We start from the raw sequence: 20,228 nt of genomic DNA on the forward strand, positions 1-20,228 counted from the left end.
TAAAATTTATATCAAGACAATACAAATAAAAAGCTTTGAAGGGTTAATCATGTTGTATTTATAACTTTAAAAGTAATTTTAAAAAAATTAACAGGAATGAGTTTAATTAAACTTTAATTCAGTTTAATTAATGATATTGAAAGTTTAATTAAAGAATGGATAAGTTTAAGGATTTTATTAATTAATGAAATTAAGAGAATAATTGAATAAATATTAAATCTTCTCAGCTATTTAAGGTTGACATTACAAGTGATTAAGGTTCAGGGACCATCTTGTAAAAGGCACGGTATTTCTGCCCAGGGTCCAGATTAAGCGTTTTTTAAACTTGGAGGACCAGATTGAAAACCAGCTGCCCAGTCCAGAAACGGCGCCGTTTTTCATTTCTGGCCATCTTCTTCTTCCTCTGGAAACAGAGGAGACACCCTGCAAAGAAAAAAAGAAATCCTGCCTAGGTAGACAGCTCAACACAAGCAAGGACAGATTGATTTTGGTCTGCTAAGGTCCCCAATCCAATCAGGCTCCCCCTCCGGACACGCCGCTGGAGTCCGAGTCGAAGTCTGCCACCAACAGTCCGGCCGCGGCAGGACTGTTGGCGTCCGAGTTCTAGCAGGAAACCAACTCCCGAAGCCATGCTTATCCAGAAGAGAGACGTAGGCTTATGCAGAGAAGGAACACCCCTATAACTGGAAGAATTCAGAGGAGAAAGGGGGGGGAGAGAGCAAAAAAGAAAAACAATTGAAAAAAAGCAGAGTGAAACGGGAGGGAGAGAGACGACAGAATAAGAAAACAGAGGAGAGCGAATAGAAAGCAAAAAAACGCAGAGGGGAGAAAAACAGAGGAGGAACCCGAGAGAAAAAAAAAAAAAAAAAGAAGAAGCAGAAAACAGGGAAAAAAAAAACAGAAGGCAGAAAACAGAAGGTAGAAACAGAGAGGAGGAAGCACCAGTCGGCCAAGGGACCGTCACCTCGCGTCTTCGTCTCCAGCGGCACGCCCAGGTAAGACATCTTCCTCCTCCCCGTTTAATTCATTTCTAAGTTGGCAAAACAGTGCAAAGGGAATTATAATTACCTTCACACTGTGCAGAGCACGCGTGACTTAGTTCATGCGTGCCTGCCTGCTGCCTGGGCCGGTTACTGGTTTGAACCAGTAACCGGGCCGGGCCATCTGGGCCCAGCCCAGCCTGCATGGCTGGGCTATACCCAGCCCAGTGAAAAAAGAAGAGAGTGGGCCGGGTCTGGGCTTAGGCCCAGCTGGCCTAAATTGTGTTTACTAAGGATGTGTTTGGCAAAGCACATCGTTATGCATTGAACCATAATTTTTATGCCCATTCTAATTTGATATTTGATCAAACGAGTTCCTTTTTTATATCAGAAAATTTCAAAAATATTTGGGGATCTTCGTTAATTTATTTGTGGGCCCCTCACATGTTGTCTCTCAAGATACCTTATAAATCTTTATGCATTATATGCTTAAAGACTTGGGGCAACTGATGAATCATTTATTTTGACTCAATGTGTTTACATTAAAAAAAAAATCAAGACAATGTGGACTTTATAAGTTATCGAAGCTAATATACTTGGTCCAGTAGTTAGTTGGACTAAGGTAACATAAGTCTGTCAAGTTGTTAGAATTAATATACTTGGGTATTACCATCAGCTGAATCTAATGTAACATGAATCCAGGAAGTTGTCGAACCCAATACATTTGGGTTTGCCTGTCAGTTGAATCCAAGCTAAGATAAGTCTCGCAAGCTATCAGACTGAACACACTTAAGTTCGGACATCCACTAAACCTAAGGTGTAATGATTTTTTATGAACACCTATGCCTTTTTCATCTGAGTTTGGCTAACTGGCAGGTTCAATAGGTCTTAGAAATTTAGGAATATGGAGCTCTATTATAGAATAATATCATGTCCTACTCAGGTCCAAAACGTTTTTCGAAGATCTATCATATTTTCAATCTCATTAATTATATGTAATGAATATTTCTCTCTTATTAATGATGTGTAAGGGATTTTTTTATCTTTTATTAAGTTCGAAGGGTCTTTAAATTCATTAATAAGAATTGTTTTTGCTTATACGAAAGCTTTTACCATTAATTTAGTATTTCATGAGCTACGAAGAAAGGAACTAATTAAATAAATATTTTAATTAACAACTATCTAAATATTAAATAACATGTTTTCTTTTAACATACTGAGAGTTTTGGGACATCATCACCATGAGATTGCAACCAACAGCACAACTACTACTCCAAGAGAGACAACCAAGGAGTGTTACATAGGTGGGTACGAAATACCAACCAAGACCCTAGTTTACGTGAGTGCTTGGGCTGTTGGAAGGGACCCAGAAGCTTTGGAGAACCCATATGAGTTCGATCCTGATAGATTCTTGGGCAGTTCTATTGATCTGAAAGGAAAAAAAAAAAAATCAAATCCCATCTGTGGTGAAGAGGGAAGATATAGACATTGATGATGTGCTCGTCAAGAAAAAAAGAAAATTTAAATGCTTTTAAGAAAATTATGTGTTTAACTTTTGGTGTTCAAACTTCTCATCATCATTTTCAAAACCACCAATCATCCACCATGCGTTGTTCTTTAAAGTCATCATCCACCATGAAAAACCACCAATCATCCACCATGAAAAACCACCAATCATCTTGTCCAAAACAAAAATGCCCCACTCAGCAACTGCATTCTGCATAGATCCAAAACCCGACATCTAGTTGCCAGTCTTTTAACATCAACTTTGGTCCAAATTCAAAGTACGTTTTTCTTGTAGCTGTCAAGAAGCTAATTGACAATATAGGAATTGACTACATTGACAAGTATCCAAATTCAACTTTGCTCTTGAATTTTTTATTTGATTACGTGGCAATAAAAAAGGATTTTTGTAAAAAAATAATAATTTAAATATTATAAAAAAATGTGATATGTTAGTATGAATTCTATTTTCCTTATTAATGTATTTTCTTTAAAAAAAAATATTGTTTTTGGCAATTTTGTTTATTGCATAAAAAACTAAAATCAATCAAAATCAATATATATATAAAAATAACTATTAAGAATAAGGGGCTCTTTCACAAGCATCCTCACTTCTTCCCTTTTAAGGTTATTATCAATTTCCATAGCAACTCCTTATTCATTGCTACCATATCTACAGTTCATTGCTTGATCAGCAAAGAAGGGGCAACACAACATTGACACACCAGTAGCTGGAGGGGACCAATGGAATAAACCCTAGATAATACAGTGCAGAGGGCATCCAAAACTTCTGACTCCAATGCATCAAAAGAGTGAAAATTAAGCAATTGCATGAGCTTTAGTAGGAGTTTCAACTGCTCCCATGGCAAAGTGAAATAAAAAATCATCTGGATCTGTTGTTTGAATAGATGAAATTTTTTTTTCAGACGGACGTCTTTGATACCTAGAACCCTGTTTATATTGGTGTCAAGATTTCTTAATTAGATAGCTCCTATCTGCAGGATCATTGATCTAACTCATGTATCATGCACTATTTAAAAACTTATAAAGTATTTTAAATTGACATGCATATCACATGAATAAAGAGACTTGCTCCTTTTATTGACTTTCTAAGCTCAGATATTAGGGCCAGTACTATTGAAAAGAATTTGATAGAGGTCTTAAAATTCAGACCATCAACTTTTCAAATTGCATAAAAAATAATAATTCAAGCCATAATGAACTCTAATGTAAAAACAAAAGGGTACAAAGAACCTTAAAAATTCAACGGAGCTTGCGTGAAAATTATTACGAGGTCAATCTTCATATTAAGCTCCGTCGTTTATTCTTATTATTACACACAGCATGCAAACCTTCAAAAACAAAAAAACTACTGATCATGGGCTGATTCGTGTTTTATTCATAGAGTCACGATTTCATGATGATGTCCACAGTTCCTTTACGCATCATTGCCCATCACAGCATACGCCTTAGGCACGAGGCAGAGAGCGTCCCTCGTATGCATAGCAAGACCGGGTTGCGTATGATCAACGTCTATGTCTTCCCTCTTCATCCCACCAGGCATTTCCCAGTCGAATTTGTAGAGAAGATTAGAAAGTGAAAGCTCCACGGTGGCAATTCCCATATATATACCAGGACAAATTCTTCGACCCGCACCAAATGGTATCAGCTCAAAATCTTGTCCTTTCAAATCAATAGAACTGCCCAAGAACCTATCAGGAATGAACACATACGGGTTCTCCCAAACTTCTGTGTCCCTTCCAATAGCCCACGCATTGACGTAAACTAAGGTCTTGGCTGGTATTTCGTACCCACCTATGTTACACTCCGTAGTTGTTTCTCTTGGGACTAGTAGTGGTGCTGTTGGTTGCAATCTCATGGTCTCTTTAACCACAGCTTTAAGGTAAGGCAATTGTTGAACATCATCTTCGTACACAAAACCTTTATCTCCTATCACCTTTCGAACTTCTTCTTGAGCTTTTCTCATTGCTTCAGGGTTTTTTCATTAGAAGGCTCATGGCCCAGATCACAGTAGCAGCAGCTGTATCAGTCCCACCAACAAATATGTTCTGCAAGGATCAGGAAAATAAAATAAAATGTAAGGTTATTGATATTTGAAACCATTTACAATATTCAAATCCAAATCATTTTGCTTGGGAAATGAAAATTAAAAGGCCGAATTTGATTCGAACTTAGATTACCATTAGAATTGCTTTGATGTGATCAAGCGTTAGTTGAACTTTAAAAGTGCGATCCTTGTATATTTGAAGCAAAACGTCAAGTATGTCCTCATGGTCTGGCTTTGGTCGCTCTGGATCAAGATGTTCATCAATGATTTGTTGGTAGAAAACATCAAACTCTCTGAAATTTTTTTCAAGACGATGGGCGCGTCCCGTGAGTCTATCAACCCATCCCATGTATGGAAAATAATCAGAAAGAAAAAACATCGTAAACAGGGCTTCGGTTTCATTAAGCAACGCAAGGAATCTACTTCCTTCAATTCCTCCATCCTCGTACCTTTTTCCGAAGGCAGTTCTGCATATGGCTGTGCTTGTAAGAGACAGCATTCCTTCAGTCAAGTTGAAGGGTTTAGAAGCAAGAGCTGCTTTGGAAATTTTTTCAATCATATGCGATACCTCATCTTCTCTGTTGGTACGAAAACTTTGCACTCGTGTCGAGTTGAGGAGATGAACGACACATATTTTTTTCATCTCCCTCCAATAAGCACCATATGGTGAAAAGGCCACGTCTAAACCATTGTAGGAAAATTTTTGCTGGCCAGTCAAGAGAGGCCTGCTACAAAATTCAAGATCATGGGTTTTCAGTACCTCTTCAGCCATTTTGGCTGAAGAGACTACGAGGGTTCGCTTGAAACCTAGCTTTAAGGACATGAGGGGGCCATATTTTTGAGATAGTTTCCATAATTGCGTTGGAAGGTTTGAGCTATCAAGCTGGTGCAAGTTACCTATCAAGGGAAGACCGTTGGGGCCAGGAGGGAAACAAGCTCTTTTAGAGATTTTGTTTTTCTTGAGAAGAAACAAGAAAATGATGGAGAGGAAGAGAATTACGAATATGAGTAATGCCATTATGATCTGAGTATTTTTGAGCTGTGAATTCTGCGATACAAGCTTCAATTATATAGAGAGTGTTTGCGGGTGAGTGTATTTTTTATTTAAAAATATATTGAAATAATTTTTATTTTTATTTTTAATAGCTACTGTCAAAATGATTAAAAAATATAAAAAAAATTAATTTAAAATTTTTTCAAAAAAATTTATAAATTTAAAAAAACAGAGTCCAGTTGCACTCCTACACGTACAGTGCAATATAGACAAAAAAGAATATTTATGGAAATAGATTTCTATCATATTAACTTTCATTTCGAGCATTTTATTTGTGTATATGCACCAATTTAATTGAAAGTATTTACTTCATGTTTTGACTTGAATGTTTTCCTCAGCAATTATAATAACAATAGCCCGTGTTCGAAATTGATCCATATATCACATGATTATTGCGTATTTGATGAGCATTTTCTAGGGCTGTTCAATAAACTCATAATGAATGTCTGCCGTCTAGATTTGATTATTGCGTATATAGAAATCTTGCATTCAAACCTATTGCCTTTTATTATACCAAGAGAACGATACTACGACATACTAAGGTTTTCAATTCCAGCCCGTTTCGTTTGAAATAGCCGGTTATAATGCATGTTCAGATGCGACTTTTCATCCCAATCAAGGACATACAAAATGAATTAATTTTCTCCCTCAATAAAAACTTGCGTGGGAATTTTCATGGGGCCATTTAACTAGAAATGGTGTATAATAATTCAATACATTTTAGTGCGTGTAATTTATGATCTGACGGCATGAATTATTAATTATTATTATTATTAAAGAAAATTAAAACTTTGGAGAGAATACTATAGCTTTTTTTTTAATGAAACACTATGGATTATAATGGATCTTTTTGTCTTTTTGGATATGTTAATGATAAATTATTTTTATATGAACTTGTCAATGTCTAATGTCTGTATAAATTATCTCTATATAATCTTGTCAATGTTAAATTATCATCATGTAATCTTGTCAAGGTCCAGTATTCGTGTAAGTTATTTTGTCCCATGTTGAATTATAGCATCAATCCTCAAATCTCGAGTCACTCGGCGTTCCAATCTAGAAAAACAGGATTGGGCGGCTGTCCTGTTTATTATTTTTATTATTTTTATTTTTGTGTTTTAAAAATATTTTTTAAAAATTTAAAATTTAAAATTTTTTATTTTTTTATTTTTATTAAATTAATATTTTTTTAATTTTAAATTGTTTTGATATGTTGATGTCAAAAATAAATTTTTAAAAATAAAAAAATATTATTTTAATATATTTTTAAAACAAAAAAATATTTTTAAAAATAATCCTTGTTATAATATCACTTTATATTTTAGAAGAAAAAAAAAGAAAAAAAAAGAAAGAAAAAAAATTGAAAAAAAGGAAATTTTAAAAAGAGAAATCCTATAACTGACTTATCGTGCACACGATTATATGGACACTTACATACAAGCCTTTTTTACTTCTTCTCGTTGCCATCCAAAGATTGTGAGGGCGTCCCCTCTCCGATCACCGCCGCTGGACATGTGCCAGACATTCCACACACCAGGAGTGTATTCGTGGTGCACAATCCAACCCACCCACGTGCCTCCTCCACTAAAAAAGACTTTGGTATTTGAATACGTGATTGAAATCATGTATTTTAAAATTTTCAATTTTTTTATTTAAATTTAATTTTTTTAATATTTTTAGATTATTTTAATGTATTGGTGTAAAAAATAATATTAAAAAAATAAAAAATATATTATTTTAATATATTTTTAAACAAAAAAATAATTTGAATCACAAACACTTTATCACAAGTGTCTTTGATAAATAATAATAATAATAATAATAATAAAACTATAAGGGTGATTTGTTTACTTCAACAGATAGTTACGAAGAGACAGGAATGCAATACTACAAATGTAAATGATCGATAAGGAGGAAAAGGAGGATGAATGTTCAAATCAAATTGGAAATGGAATATCGCATGAATATATTTAATGGTTTGCCTAAATTTGGTGAACAAGGCTTAATAATTTTCTATGACGTTTTTTTTTGTTTCATTTTCAAGTTTGGTAGAATAGAATTGTAAGAACATTTATGACTTTATACTATTAGTTTCATGTTGAATTTCTATTTAAATGGGATGTTGGGATTGTATTCAATTTGGACTTACGGTTCTTCTCTCTTCGATGAGTCGATGGAATTGAGTGCTTATGAGTTTATTTAATTTGATGAAATGAATTGATACTTTTAGAAGTAATTTTGAAATTTTAAAAATTATGTTTCAATTTATATTATGTGAAAATTTATTATTTGTAGCCAATAATTACCATCAAGAAAATTAACAAATACAAACGGAAACATCAAGAGACTATATCCATCAATAAACACTGATATAAATATTTCCTCGGCATACACCGATGGAATTATATTGGAAAAAGAATTAGTTAAAACAAACCAAAAGGTACGATGACGTGTTATTTATACAGATGGTATTACCAACGGTGTCGCACCCGACATCGCGGCGGCCCTAAATTTTTTTTCTCGAATTAGGGAAAAAGAACAGATTTCTAACATCTGGTTCTTTTAAGGGAAAATGTCTTGTTTTAGGAGTCGCCACCTAGTATTATGGTCACTAGGAACTCTAACTGGTCAACATAGATTCTATGGTTCGGGACTGGTTACGTAAAAGGAAGATATTATCACCACTTAAACGTTCTGCCTAAGGCAAACTGCATTGTTGTTTTTGTCTTAAATTGCTAAATCTTTATTGGTTTACATTCTGATGATTTATTCACAATATTCCTGACTCTGGCGTCAGTGAATATTCAACTACGGATAATTCCAACTCTGGCGTTGGTAACTATTGCGTAGCTATAAAATAAATTTAGATTAATATTTTTTTATTCCTGACTCTAACGCTAGTGAATAAACAAATAAACTAAATTTACGCATTCACATATTTTTTCTATTTTTTATGTAGTTAAATAAAAAAACAAAGAGAATAATTAAATCAGTATTTTTATTCCTGACTCTGGCGTCAGTAAATAAATAAATAAAAATAAATTTATTTTTCATACATGCACATATATTTTTTTGCTAAATAAAAAAATATAACGAATAAAAATAATATAAACTTAAACCAGTATTTTATTCCCGACTCTGGCGTTGGTGAATAAACCAGTAAATTTATATTATTTTTATTCATGCATACACATATTTTTCTATTTTTCTATTTCTTCTATTTTTTATACTTTTTATATTTTTTCTATTTGTTTATTATTTTTGGGGCTGGGCTAAGCCCAGCCGGCCCAGCCCAGTCATTGGCCCAAACCAGTGACCCGGCTGGGCCACACTAGGCACGCGTGATCTAAATCACGCGTGCATGGCCCTGTTATGGAATTAAACACAGACGGGAAAGATGAAATAAGGCAAAGCGGGGAAAACAAAGCAGAAGACTTACCCGGTTCGTTTGCAGGGAATTTGCGCGTGATTGCTGAGGACGACGCTTCTGCCTTCGAATTTCTTCTTACTCCTTCTGCTTTTCACGCTGTATTCCTTTCCTGCGTCTCTGTTTCGGTTTATTCTTCCTTCGTTTCTTTTGCACTGTTTTCAAAACGAACCTATGCTCTCTCTCGGTCAGTTTCGTTTTTTGTTGTTTTAGGTCGGTATTGGTGAGGGAAAGGCTCACTCCTGGTCTGGGATTTAACCAGAAAACTTAGGAATCCCTCTGGTTTATTTGTGTTTGTCTTCGGGTCTTTCGTCTCTTTTTCGTCCAAAAATCCCCTGTTTTCCTCCCCGGTTCTTGGCCTGTTCGTCCCTCTTTGTTTTCTGTTGTTTTTCTCTGGGTTTTGCTTGCCTTTTTCCCCTGTTCTCGGTCCCCAGTTTTTCTTTTTCTCTTTTCTCGCGAGGTCGCCTTTGCTCAGCCTTTATAGAGCCAGCGGCAGCCTCGGTGGTGGTAACTGCTGCCCCCCCCCCCCCCCCTAAATACTCCGTAACCGACGCATTGAATGAAGAAAACGTCCGCCATGGCTGCCAACAGACGAAACGTCTCTGCCTTTAATGGCAGAGCCGTTGCAGAGTAAAGAGACGGTGAACAGTCGTTGCAAAACGACCCCGTTTTGCTGGCTGCGAATTTGGTCCTTGTGATTCTTCTAATTTTGCAATCCTTACATTTCTGCGCTATTTTCAAGTTCATCCTTGGATTTTAATTTTTGCAATTTGAACCCCAATTAAACCTCAAACTTTGATATTTCTTCGATTAAGTCTCTGATTAAATTAATTACAAGCCAATTAAATCTAAAATCTTATTAATTCTCCAATTAAACCCTTGATTGGATTAATTAAATTAATTCCAAGCTCAATTAAGTCTCAAAACTTATCAATTCTCCAATTAAAACCTTGATTGGATTAATTAAATTAATTTCAAGCTTAATTAAGTCTCAAAACTTATCAATTCTCCAATTAAACCCTTAATTGGATTAATTAGATTAATTTCAAAGTTTAATTAAACCCATAACTTCCAATCATGTTGCCCTTAACCCAAATTTTAATTCATTCTTCATTTATTTCATTTTTTCTTGTTTTTCATCATTATTATTTTTTTTATCATCATTTTTTATCCTTTTCAGTAAATAAAATAATAATAATAATAATAATAATTAAAATAAAAATGGTCAAAAATTGGGTTATGACAAACGGTATTAATCAATCAGTTAAATGCGTCTGTAAAATCATTGATAATATTTAAGTTATAACTCTTAAGATTGTGTTTACTTGTTTTATAGCTTTTTTCCATAGAAATTTGTTGTATGGAAGTATGATTTGTACATGTTAGGGTTTGTTTGAGATTTTATAAAATTATATTTGTTTGTAAATTGATGAAATTCATTTCGAATTTGTGACTTAAGTGTTTTGTGATAAAATAAATAATGACTTATTTAACATGTTCATTTTATATTTTGTCAATTTTATTGTTAAGTTGAAATTTTTTATAGATGTTGTTGCTATCTAATTTTTGACCCATGTTTTTGATAAATCTCCAGAAAAAACCAAAAATAGCAAAAAAACAATGAAAACCCCAAAAAATGCATTTTGATATATTTGCATCATTTTTAGCATTTTCAACGTCATCTCATAAGAATTTAAATTTTCAAAGGTATTTTGAGCGCATTCAATTTTTAACGCGTAAATTTTACAATCACTTATTTTTAATGTTAAGTTGATGTTGATATTGCTCGCTTTCAAAAATAAAATAAAAAATCAAAATTTACAAAAAAAAAAAGAAAAGAAAAAGAAAGGAAAAGTTGAGGGACTAGTTTGGAATATTGTTTCTATAAATACTATGCTACAGTGAAATAGGAGGGGGGAGGAGAAGAATTTTGGGGGGAGGGGAGAAAAATTCTGAAACTCTAAAAACAAAAGCTACAGCTATCTCTAGGGACGGCTGCCGCTACCCTAACCTTTACAAAAAGAGAAACAGGGCCGTTCACTTCCCTCGGCCAGAAACGAGCCATCACCGTTCCCCCCATTTCCTCAAGTCCCAGCCAACAAGCCGCCCCCACTTCCCTACAGAACATAGCCCCTCCCTTTGCCAAAAACAGAGAGCCAGAAACCGTTGCCGCATTCCCAGTTTGGATTTCGGTCCCCCAGCTTTTCCAGCCGTCGTTCTCCCTCTTGAAGCAAAAGAAGAGCCCCATCTTCTCTCCATTTTCCTAGACACAAGCGGCCGGCCCCTCTCCCTTTGAAGCCAAAAACCAGAGCCGCCACCCGAACACCATCTCCCTGTGTTCTCCCTTTTCTTCTCCCAAACCTCACCCTCTCAGAGACGGTTTCCGCCCTCTCTCTTTTGGTCAAAAACCAGAGAGAACGAAGACCTGCTCTCTGCCATTGCAGTCTCCCCCTATTTCCTCTCATCTTCAAGTCCCAGCCCGGCCGCAGCCACCTTCCCACCTTTGGCCTTTGAAAAGCAGAAGAGAGAACCAAGGCAGCCCCGTAGCAGCTCCTCCCCCACGCACGTCAGTGACCATGGACGGCCTGCAGATGAACCACTGAACCGCTCCCTCAGCCAGCAGCAGCGGTCAGTCCCTTGAGTTGATCTCCCCCGAGTCTCATCGTCGCGTGTGCCGACGCGCCACCAGCCACAACAGCTTCTTCTCCGATCTGCAACCATCTAGACGGCAACAAGCAATGGCGGCGTTGAACCCAGAAGAAGAAAGCATTAACGGAGGGAGATGATGGCAGATCTAAAAGAAAAAAGGAAAACGAAAGTGGAATCTACTGCTTGTGTTGTTGGGTTGCTTTGCAGGTGACTGGGAGATGCACCGCCGGTACGAGCGGGAAGAGAAGAAGGAGACGATCCCGATCCACCAGTTGCTGGTCTTCGCCGGCGACGGCACGTGGATCCACGCGCCGCCAGTGTCCCCGCAAATTCCAGACGGCTTCCCTGCAGTTACTGTTATGTTTGGGGAATGTATTCTGTAATTTTGGAATTGTTAAGGTTTTGTTTGGTTAATTTTGATTTCTGTTCACATTGTAAACATGTAAGTACGGGTGAGAAAATAGTAAAGGGTGAGAAAATAGTAAAGGAGATGTGTGTGTTTGTATTTTTTTTTTTATGTTATTGAATTGTAAAAAATCAAAATGACAAAAAGAATTAAGTGTTTAATTTGAATATGGTTAAATATCTCAAGACAAATAAAATCATGTTATATTTTCTATAAAAGTGTAAGAACATGTTTCTACACGTATTCGAGGATTTAATAACTGATTTTTTAAAATTTAATTAATATTTTAAATTTTTAACTCACATCAAATTGCAAAGCAGCTTACCTCAGGTAGGTATGATGCGTTAGGAGTGCTAATATATTTTCTAGCCACAACCAGTTCCTTGTCTTCGAATCTCTGACAATGACCAGTAAATCAGGGTTTACTAGTAATCCTAAATGAAATACTAGGTGGCGACTTCCAAAACCTCAAATCAAGCAAACTAAACGAAAATCGCTAGACATCGCCGCGCGGGAGACGTGCAACAGATGTATAGAAATATAAATTTATGTAGATAATTGATAATAAATTAAGAATACTATTAAAATAGATTGAATAAATTTGAATTAAGCCAATGTTTGCGAATTTATTTAGTTCATGTAATTAATTAATACATGTTGTCATCAATATTCTATATAGGTTTGATATATGTAATGGATGATCATTCATGGATGTATCGAGATTTACATGAAGAGCTGTGTAAGATGGATTATTGTAATGAGGTTCAGGGTTTTCTTAACTACGTAATATCTAATCCAAAAAATATTAGTAGATATTTTTGTTGTTGTTGTTGACATTGATGAATTAAATGATGTTTTGAGAACTAACTGACATACACAAATCAATGAAGATGATGATAGCGACGAAATCAATGTAGAATATTGAGATGGAGATGACGATAATGAAGAAGAAGACAATTCTGATTAATTTGCATAACACAAATGTGTAATGCTATAAATTATAATGTAATATTTCTGGTCAAAATTAACTTTAATGTGATGATAATGATATTAATTTATTATTAAATGACAAGGAAACATTTATTTTATGTGATTTTAATATTATACACATAATTGATGTTATTGTGTTGTATGTGCTTCTATGATCTTAAGAATTTGCAAGATGGACAAATAAGAAATACAAATACAATTTAGCAACAAAAACTATTTTACACCGATAGAAATAAATTTGTCGATATATTTCAGAGAGCATTAGAGCTATTCCCTTCTCCTTGTACTGTTCATTATGTTAATTATAGAAAGTATCACCGATGAATTAATTCCGTCGGTATATTCCAAAGAGTTCTGGAATTGTTCATTTCTCAATTTCACTGTTCATGTTGTCAATTACATACAGGATCACTGGCGGAATTAATATCTCAATATTTCCCCGAGAGCTTTGGAAATGTTCACTCCTCAATTGCACTGTTAATTATTGTTCTTTACAGATGAAATTATCAATGAATTAAAAAGTTGTCAGAGATATTTGGGAGGTTTCTGAAATTTTTTTATTAAATTAATATTACAAATGGAATCCCTGACATATTGAAAAGTCGTTGGTGATATTTAGGGGGTTTCTGAAAATTTTTGATTAAATTAAAAATTTAAATAAAATATTATAGACAAAATCACCAACAGACTGAAAAGTCGTCGGTGATATTGGGAAGGTTTCTAAATTTTTTGATTAAATTAAAATTTTAAATAAAATATTACAAATGAAATCACCGATGAAATGATTAAAATATTAATATTTATTTATCCGTCAGTAAAACCGTTAATAAAATGCCTCAATTAAAAGACCTGAATCCCTCATTTCATAACAGGTGGCACCTCTTTTTCTTCTTCTTTTCTCCTCTCTTTCCCTTCTGTAAAAAACACCACATCTCTTTCTTTCCTTCTCTTCTCTCCTTAACTCCCTCTCTTCTCTTCTCTTTCACGCGAAAATATGTCTTCTCCTCTCTTCTTCTTTTCTCTTCTTAGTTTTTTTTTAATTAACATACTTTATAAATTTATTTTTTCTTTTCTCTTCTCAGCTTCACTCGCAATTAATTAAATTAAATTAAAATTATGTTTCAATTTATATTATGTGAAAATTTGTCATTTGTAGCCAACAATAATATTAATTTAAGCTAAACGGTTAATGATATGATAAAGTAACATAATAAAATTGTAGTTTTTGCTTCTAGAAAGAAAGAAAAATGTGTTGCTTTTGTTCTAATCATGATAATTCATTCTAATCGAAGTGAATGGATGTTAGATTATTGATCCTTGCATGATTTTCAACATGTATATGCATTTGGTTTACCCATATCTGGTCTGGTTTGAGAGCCACGTTGTTGGGTTCACGTTGAATGTTATTCATTTGTTCTTCTCAAGAACATTGTCTTACCTACATGATTTTGACTTGTTTTGTTTCATTTATTTGCCAAGAACCCTTCCTCATGCATGATTAACCAGTAATTTAATATTTATTTGCATAAATAACATGATTTCAATGGCTTTTAATCCTAGGGTTTTGATTTAGAATCGAAACTCATTTTCATACAATCGTGACATTTTAGTGATAATCAAAGTAATTGGATGTTAGATTATTGATCTTTGCATGATTTTCAACATGTATATGCCTTCATTGTGACCAAATCTGGTCTGATTTGGAACCCACGTTGCTGGGTTTATTTTGGGTGTACTTAATTTTTTTTATGCTTGATCCGTTTTGTTCAAGAATTTTTGAGTTTTTTGGATATTTAAATTGTTATTTTTCTTTTTTTTTTGGTTGTTTTTGGGATCAAACTAGAATTTTAGTTTGGTTTATGGTCGAATCAAAACTTTCAGGTCGATCTGGCTGGGTAAAAAAAAAAGTGGGTCAAAGGGCTTAATACTTTGTTTGGCTTGCCATAATTTTTGTTAAAGGGTTTTTGGGTTTAAGGGTGTGTTCGGCAAACGCCCTTTCAACTTATTTTTGGTAGTTTTATTACAAATAAAAAATGAGTTTTTGCCAAACAAAACCTAAGAAATTTTTTTTTCTTACATATGGCTAAAAATACTAAAGTTATTTAAACATTTTAAAAAAATCTAAAATACTTTGACATGTTTTTTTAAAAATATTGCATGGATTTTACAATAAGTTTGTAAATTTCCAAATGATTTTGGCCTACATTTCAAAAATACAAAAAATAAATTATTTTGTTCTTTTAATACGCGGGATTATAAACTTATACGTAAGAAATACTCCTAATATTAAATAAAAAGATAATTGTTTTTGTTAGCATTAGAACGGTTAGGTTTTTAATCTGATAAGATAAGGATCTCCTTACTGATGATGACTTTTCCTTAACTTATATCAGATAAATAAACAATGCAGTTTATCTCAAGTAAAACGTATTAGGGGGGGTGTACATACATTCCCTTTACACAATCAATCCCCTTTCCTAAACTACGATACCAATTAAGGTTTCTAATGATCAAAATATTAGGTGACGACTCTCATTCTTTTTTTTTATTGATAAAGCACAAAAATTCTTTGTCCTTTCCACCCATATCATTTCTGATTATTCTGATCTGGATGGATGATTGTCGCAATGACAAAGATCTCTATCAAACTTGGACGGTATAAATTCATTATGAATTTATTTGACGCCCATAGCATAAATTTATATTTGATATCCAGTTCTCTTAAACAAAAAATTCCTCTTATTCACTAATTGCCTATACAAATAATTATGAAATGTTAAGTAAATTGACTATATAATGTTTAGTGGTGTGAGAAAAAAAAAAAAAGGAGACACACACCTTTTCTTTATTTAAAATTGTAGGCGGAAAAATATTAATGAAGTACTTGGTGGACTAAAATATTTTACTTATTCTCCGTTTGTTTACTGGAAAATAGTTTTTTTTTTATGGAAAGTGGTTTCCTTACAAAGTGGATTACTTTTCGATGTTTGGTAGTATCATGTAAAATAAGTTGGAAAACACTTTCCAGTGTTTGGTTATGTCATGGAAAATAAGCTGGAAAATAACTTATCACCATTTTTTTTCAAGTTTAGTAAAATAATGAGGAACAAACCTTACAAATTAAAAAGTTGAATGAGAATAAAATTGAAAAAAATAATCTATTTTCATAAATTATCTCAAATAAAATAAATAACAATCAAAATAATGGAGATCAAATCTAACAGATTATGAAATTAAAAAAATAATAATTATAATTTCATAAATTATTTCAAATAAAATAAGTAACAATCAAAAGAATGAGGACCAAATTTGATAGATAAAAAAATTTCAATTAAAAAAATAATAAGAGAAAAGCAAATAACAATCATAAAAATGAGGACCAAAGTTAATATAAAAATCAAATTCTAAGGGGTGAAATTGAAAAAAAAGATTCAAAACAAAATATATAGCAATTAAAAGTTTGATGACCAAATTTGTTAAAATCAGCAAATAATATGATATTTCTAAATTTTTCACAACTTCTGGAAAGTGTTTTCCACCCAAAATAAAAGGAAAATACTTTCCTGGAAACCAGGTTAAATTTTCCTTTGACTGAAAAGTATTTTTCGTTGACTAATTTTTTTAATGTTTAACAAACACAAAAAAAATTAGAAAATAGTTTACAAAAAACCATATGGGCTGAGCTGGGCTTGGCCTCAAATAAAAAAATAAAAATTATGTATGCGTAAAAATAAATTTATTTTATTTGTTTATTCACTGACCCCAGAGTCAGGAATTAAAAAAAAATACTGATTTAAATTTATTTTGTTTTTATAGCTACGTAATATTTACCAACGCCAGAGTTGAAAGTATTCGTAGTTGAATATTCACTGGCGCTAGAGTCAGGAATATTACACGCAAACCATCATACTATCATAGCATAAACCAACAAAATGTTAGCAATTTATGACAAAACCAATAATGCAGCCTGCCTCAGGCAGGATGTTTAAAGCGTGATAATATCTTCCATTTGCGTAACCAATCTCGTACGATAGAATCTCTACTGACTAGTCAGGGTTCCTAGTGACCATAATACTAGGTGGCGACTCCTTAAATAAGACCGTTCCCCATTAAAGAACAAGATGCTAGAAATCTGTTCTTTTCATCGAAATATTTTTAAGGACCGCCGCGATATCGGGTACGACAACTATTAAATAACAAAATGTAAAAGACTAAAAAACCCCTAAATCAAAGACAAAGCTTTTTAAATTTTAAGGGTAATGAAGTAACTTAACTGAATGAAAATTAAATCAAAAACTAAAATGTCCCTTGACCAATGTCTTTTGCTTTCAAGAGTAATAAAATAATTACAATATTTAATAAAAATATAAAAAAACTTATTTAATTTTATTCATTCTTGTAATGATTAATAGATGCTATGAGACTTCCATGTGCTTAAAACAAAATTTAATGATTTTGTCAACTAAAAACAAAATATTAATTTTACTATTGAAATCCACGAAGAGTTTTCCTTTTATTTAAAGGAAAGTCAGCTATTTGTTTTCAGTGTATACAATGAATCTGTGAGGTATCTTAGCTTTCGTTATAAAGATTGAAAGAACATAGATCAATCACAATGGCTTTATCCGACTTCCTAATTCTATCTGTCCCCATTTTCCTCTTGTTTCTTCTGATCAAGAGAAACAAAACCACTAAAAAAGCCTGTTTGCCTCCTGGTCCTGATGGTCTTCCCTTCATAGGTAACTTACACCAGCTTGGCAATTCCAACCTTCATCAGTATCTATGGAAGCTCTCTCAAAAACATGGCCCCCTCATGCACTTGAGGCTAGGATTCAAGCCAGCCCTGATAGTCTCTTCAGCCAAAATGGCTAGAGAGATATTGAAAACTCATGACCTCGAATTTTGTAGCAGGCCTGCCTTGACTGCCACGAAAAAAATGACCTACAATGGCTTAGACTTGGCTTTCGCACCATATGGAGCTTATTGGAGGGAGGTGAAAAAAATATGTGTCGTTCGTGTCTTTAGCTCAATTCGAGCACAAAGTTTCCGTCCCATTAGAGAAGATGAGGTTTCTCGTATGATTGAAAACATATCCAAATCAGCTCTTGCTTCTAAACCATTCAACTTGACTGAAGAATTGGTGTCTCTCACAAGCACAACAATATGCAGAGTTGCCTTTGGAAAAAGGTATGAAATTGGAGGAAGCGACAAAAATAGGTTCCTAGAGTTGCTTGACGAATCCCAGGCTATGGCTTCAAGCTTTTTCCTTTCGGATTATTTTCCTTGCTTGGGCTGGCTCGTCGATAAACTAACCGGACTATCCTATCGTCTGGAAAAGAGTTTCAAAGAATTTGATGCTTTCTACAAAGGAATCATTGATGACAATATTGATCCAAATAGGCCTAAGCCCGAGAGGGAGGATACTATACTTGATTTTTTGCTTCAGATACACAAGGAGGGCTCATTTAAAGTTCAGCTAACTCTGGATCACATCAAAGCAATTCTAACGGTAATCTAATAAGTTCTAAACTCAAGTAATTTCATCTTGTATTCAATGTTCATTACTTTTTTTTATTCTTGACTGTTATACAGAACAATGTTCCAATTTCTAAGTCCTCGATTTAGATTCCATTTAGATTCAAACGAGGGAAAGAATATTTTTGTGAGGTAAAAAAAAAATTAATCCGTTAATGTGCACCTAAAACTAAGAAGACCACCGATTGAAAAAGAAATCGGGATTGTATAAACTTGGTCGGGCCTGCTAGGTTGATCTGAGATTTGGTTAGGTTGGATTTTGAAAATACAAAGTGATAGTTGACGTGGTCAAATTAGATTACCGAATAATTCAACTCATGATTCAATCAGCTTTATGAAGGATATATTAAACTTAAAATAATTTAAAATTATATTATTTTAATTTATCATGCCATGGGGTGCGCCAGGTTTAATAATCTTGTGTAAAACTTGTTCTGAGTAAATAATACAGAAAGAAATAACATATACTTTTGTAGTATTATTCTCCGTTTAATTTTCTTTTGCGTCCTTGCAGGACATATTTCTTGCGGGGACTGACACAGGTGCAGTTACTGTGATTTGGGCCATGACCTTTCTAATGAAGAATCCTAAAGCAATGCGAAAAGCTCAAGAAGAAGTTAGAAATTTATTTGGTAATAAAGGTTTTGTGCATGAAGATGATGTTCAACAATTGCCTTACCTGAAAGCTGTGGTTAAAGAGACCATGAGATTGCAACCACCAGCACCACTACTACTCCCTAGAGAAACAACCAAACAGTGTTACGTAGGTGGGTACGAAATACCAGCCAAGACCTTAGTTTACGTGAGTGCTTGGGCTGTTGGAAGGGACCCGGAAGCTTGGGAGAACCCATATGAGTTCAATCCTGATAGATTCTTGGGCAGTTCCATTGATCTGAAAGGAAATGATTTTGAGCTTATACCATTTGGTGCTGGTCGAAGAATTTGTCCTGGGATATTTATTGCACTCGCCACTGTGGAGCTTTCACTTGCGAATCTTCTTCATAAATTTGACTGGGAAATGCCATCTGGGGTGGAAGATATAGACATGGATGATGTGCTACCCGGTATTGTTCCTCATATGAGGGATGCTCTCTGCCTTGTGCCTAAGCTTGTGTGTGATGGGGAAATGGGGCATAAAGGCACCGGAGCTCATGATTATTAGCTGTTTCCCTTTGTTCAATATGGGCTTGCTACAATAAAGAATGGAGCATAATCCAGACACGTATTAATGAAAGATCCATTATTAGATTAAGTATGGCACTTGATATTTGTATTGATACAATAAAAAGCATTACGGCTTGTATTTAATTAAGATCTATATCTTGGACGGCATATATTCATTATGCATCGGCCAGATTTTATAAATAAACAAAGCATTACGGCTTTCTATTGTTTGATATCCCGAGCATAAATTCATATTAAAAACTCTCTTTTCCTTCTAATTTAAAATTAAATTAATATATTCGTTGTGTTCTCTACCTTGTATGTGATTGGCAATTTTGCATGATTTGAATGCAAGCTCCGTCACTAGATCGAGTAGATATAATAATAATATTCGTCGCTGTATCGTGCTGCCTTTCCAGCTAATGCACATGAGATCAATTGAAGAAATAGAC

The 20,228-nt window shown here is 34.0% G+C and overlaps 2 protein-coding genes across 7 annotated transcripts in view; one reads left to right on the top strand and one right to left on the bottom strand.

The window, feature by feature from the left end:
• The window catches only part of LOC18096094 (cytochrome P450 83B1), a 79,315-nt gene extending 73,727 nt beyond the window's left edge, over window positions 1–5,588 (bottom strand). Inside the window, exon 1 of one of the 3 annotated variants that reach the window (XM_052450603.1) lies at window positions 5,420–5,588. In XM_052450603.1, coding sequence (XP_052306563.1) covers window positions 5,420–5,569 — 150 coding nt within the window. In that variant the 5' untranslated portion in view covers window positions 5,570–5,588. The other 2 variants (XM_052450606.1, XM_052450609.1) reach the window with 2 other exon arrangements.
• The window catches only part of LOC7490667 (cytochrome P450 83B1), a 58,172-nt gene that overhangs the window by 24,289 nt on the left and 13,655 nt on the right, over window positions 1–20,228 (top strand). Inside the window, exons 1-2 of one of the 4 annotated variants that reach the window (XM_006386126.3) lie at window positions 17,626–18,586; window positions 19,127–20,011. The exons of 1 other annotated variant lie outside the window; for it this stretch is intronic. In XM_006386126.3, coding sequence (XP_006386188.2) covers window positions 17,693–18,586; window positions 19,127–19,774 — 1,542 coding nt within the window. In that variant the 5' untranslated portion in view covers window positions 17,626–17,692 and the 3' untranslated portion in view covers window positions 19,775–20,011. Of the gene's footprint in view, window positions 1–17,625; window positions 18,587–19,126; window positions 20,012–20,228 lie in introns of those variants that run through there. 2 more of the 4 variants (XM_052450595.1, XM_052450598.1) reach the window with 2 other exon arrangements.

This window comes from Populus trichocarpa, chromosome 2, assembly GCF_000002775.5.
Source record: "Populus trichocarpa isolate Nisqually-1 chromosome 2, P.trichocarpa_v4.1, whole genome shotgun sequence".
NCBI lineage: Eukaryota > Viridiplantae > Streptophyta > Magnoliopsida > Malpighiales > Salicaceae > Populus > Populus trichocarpa.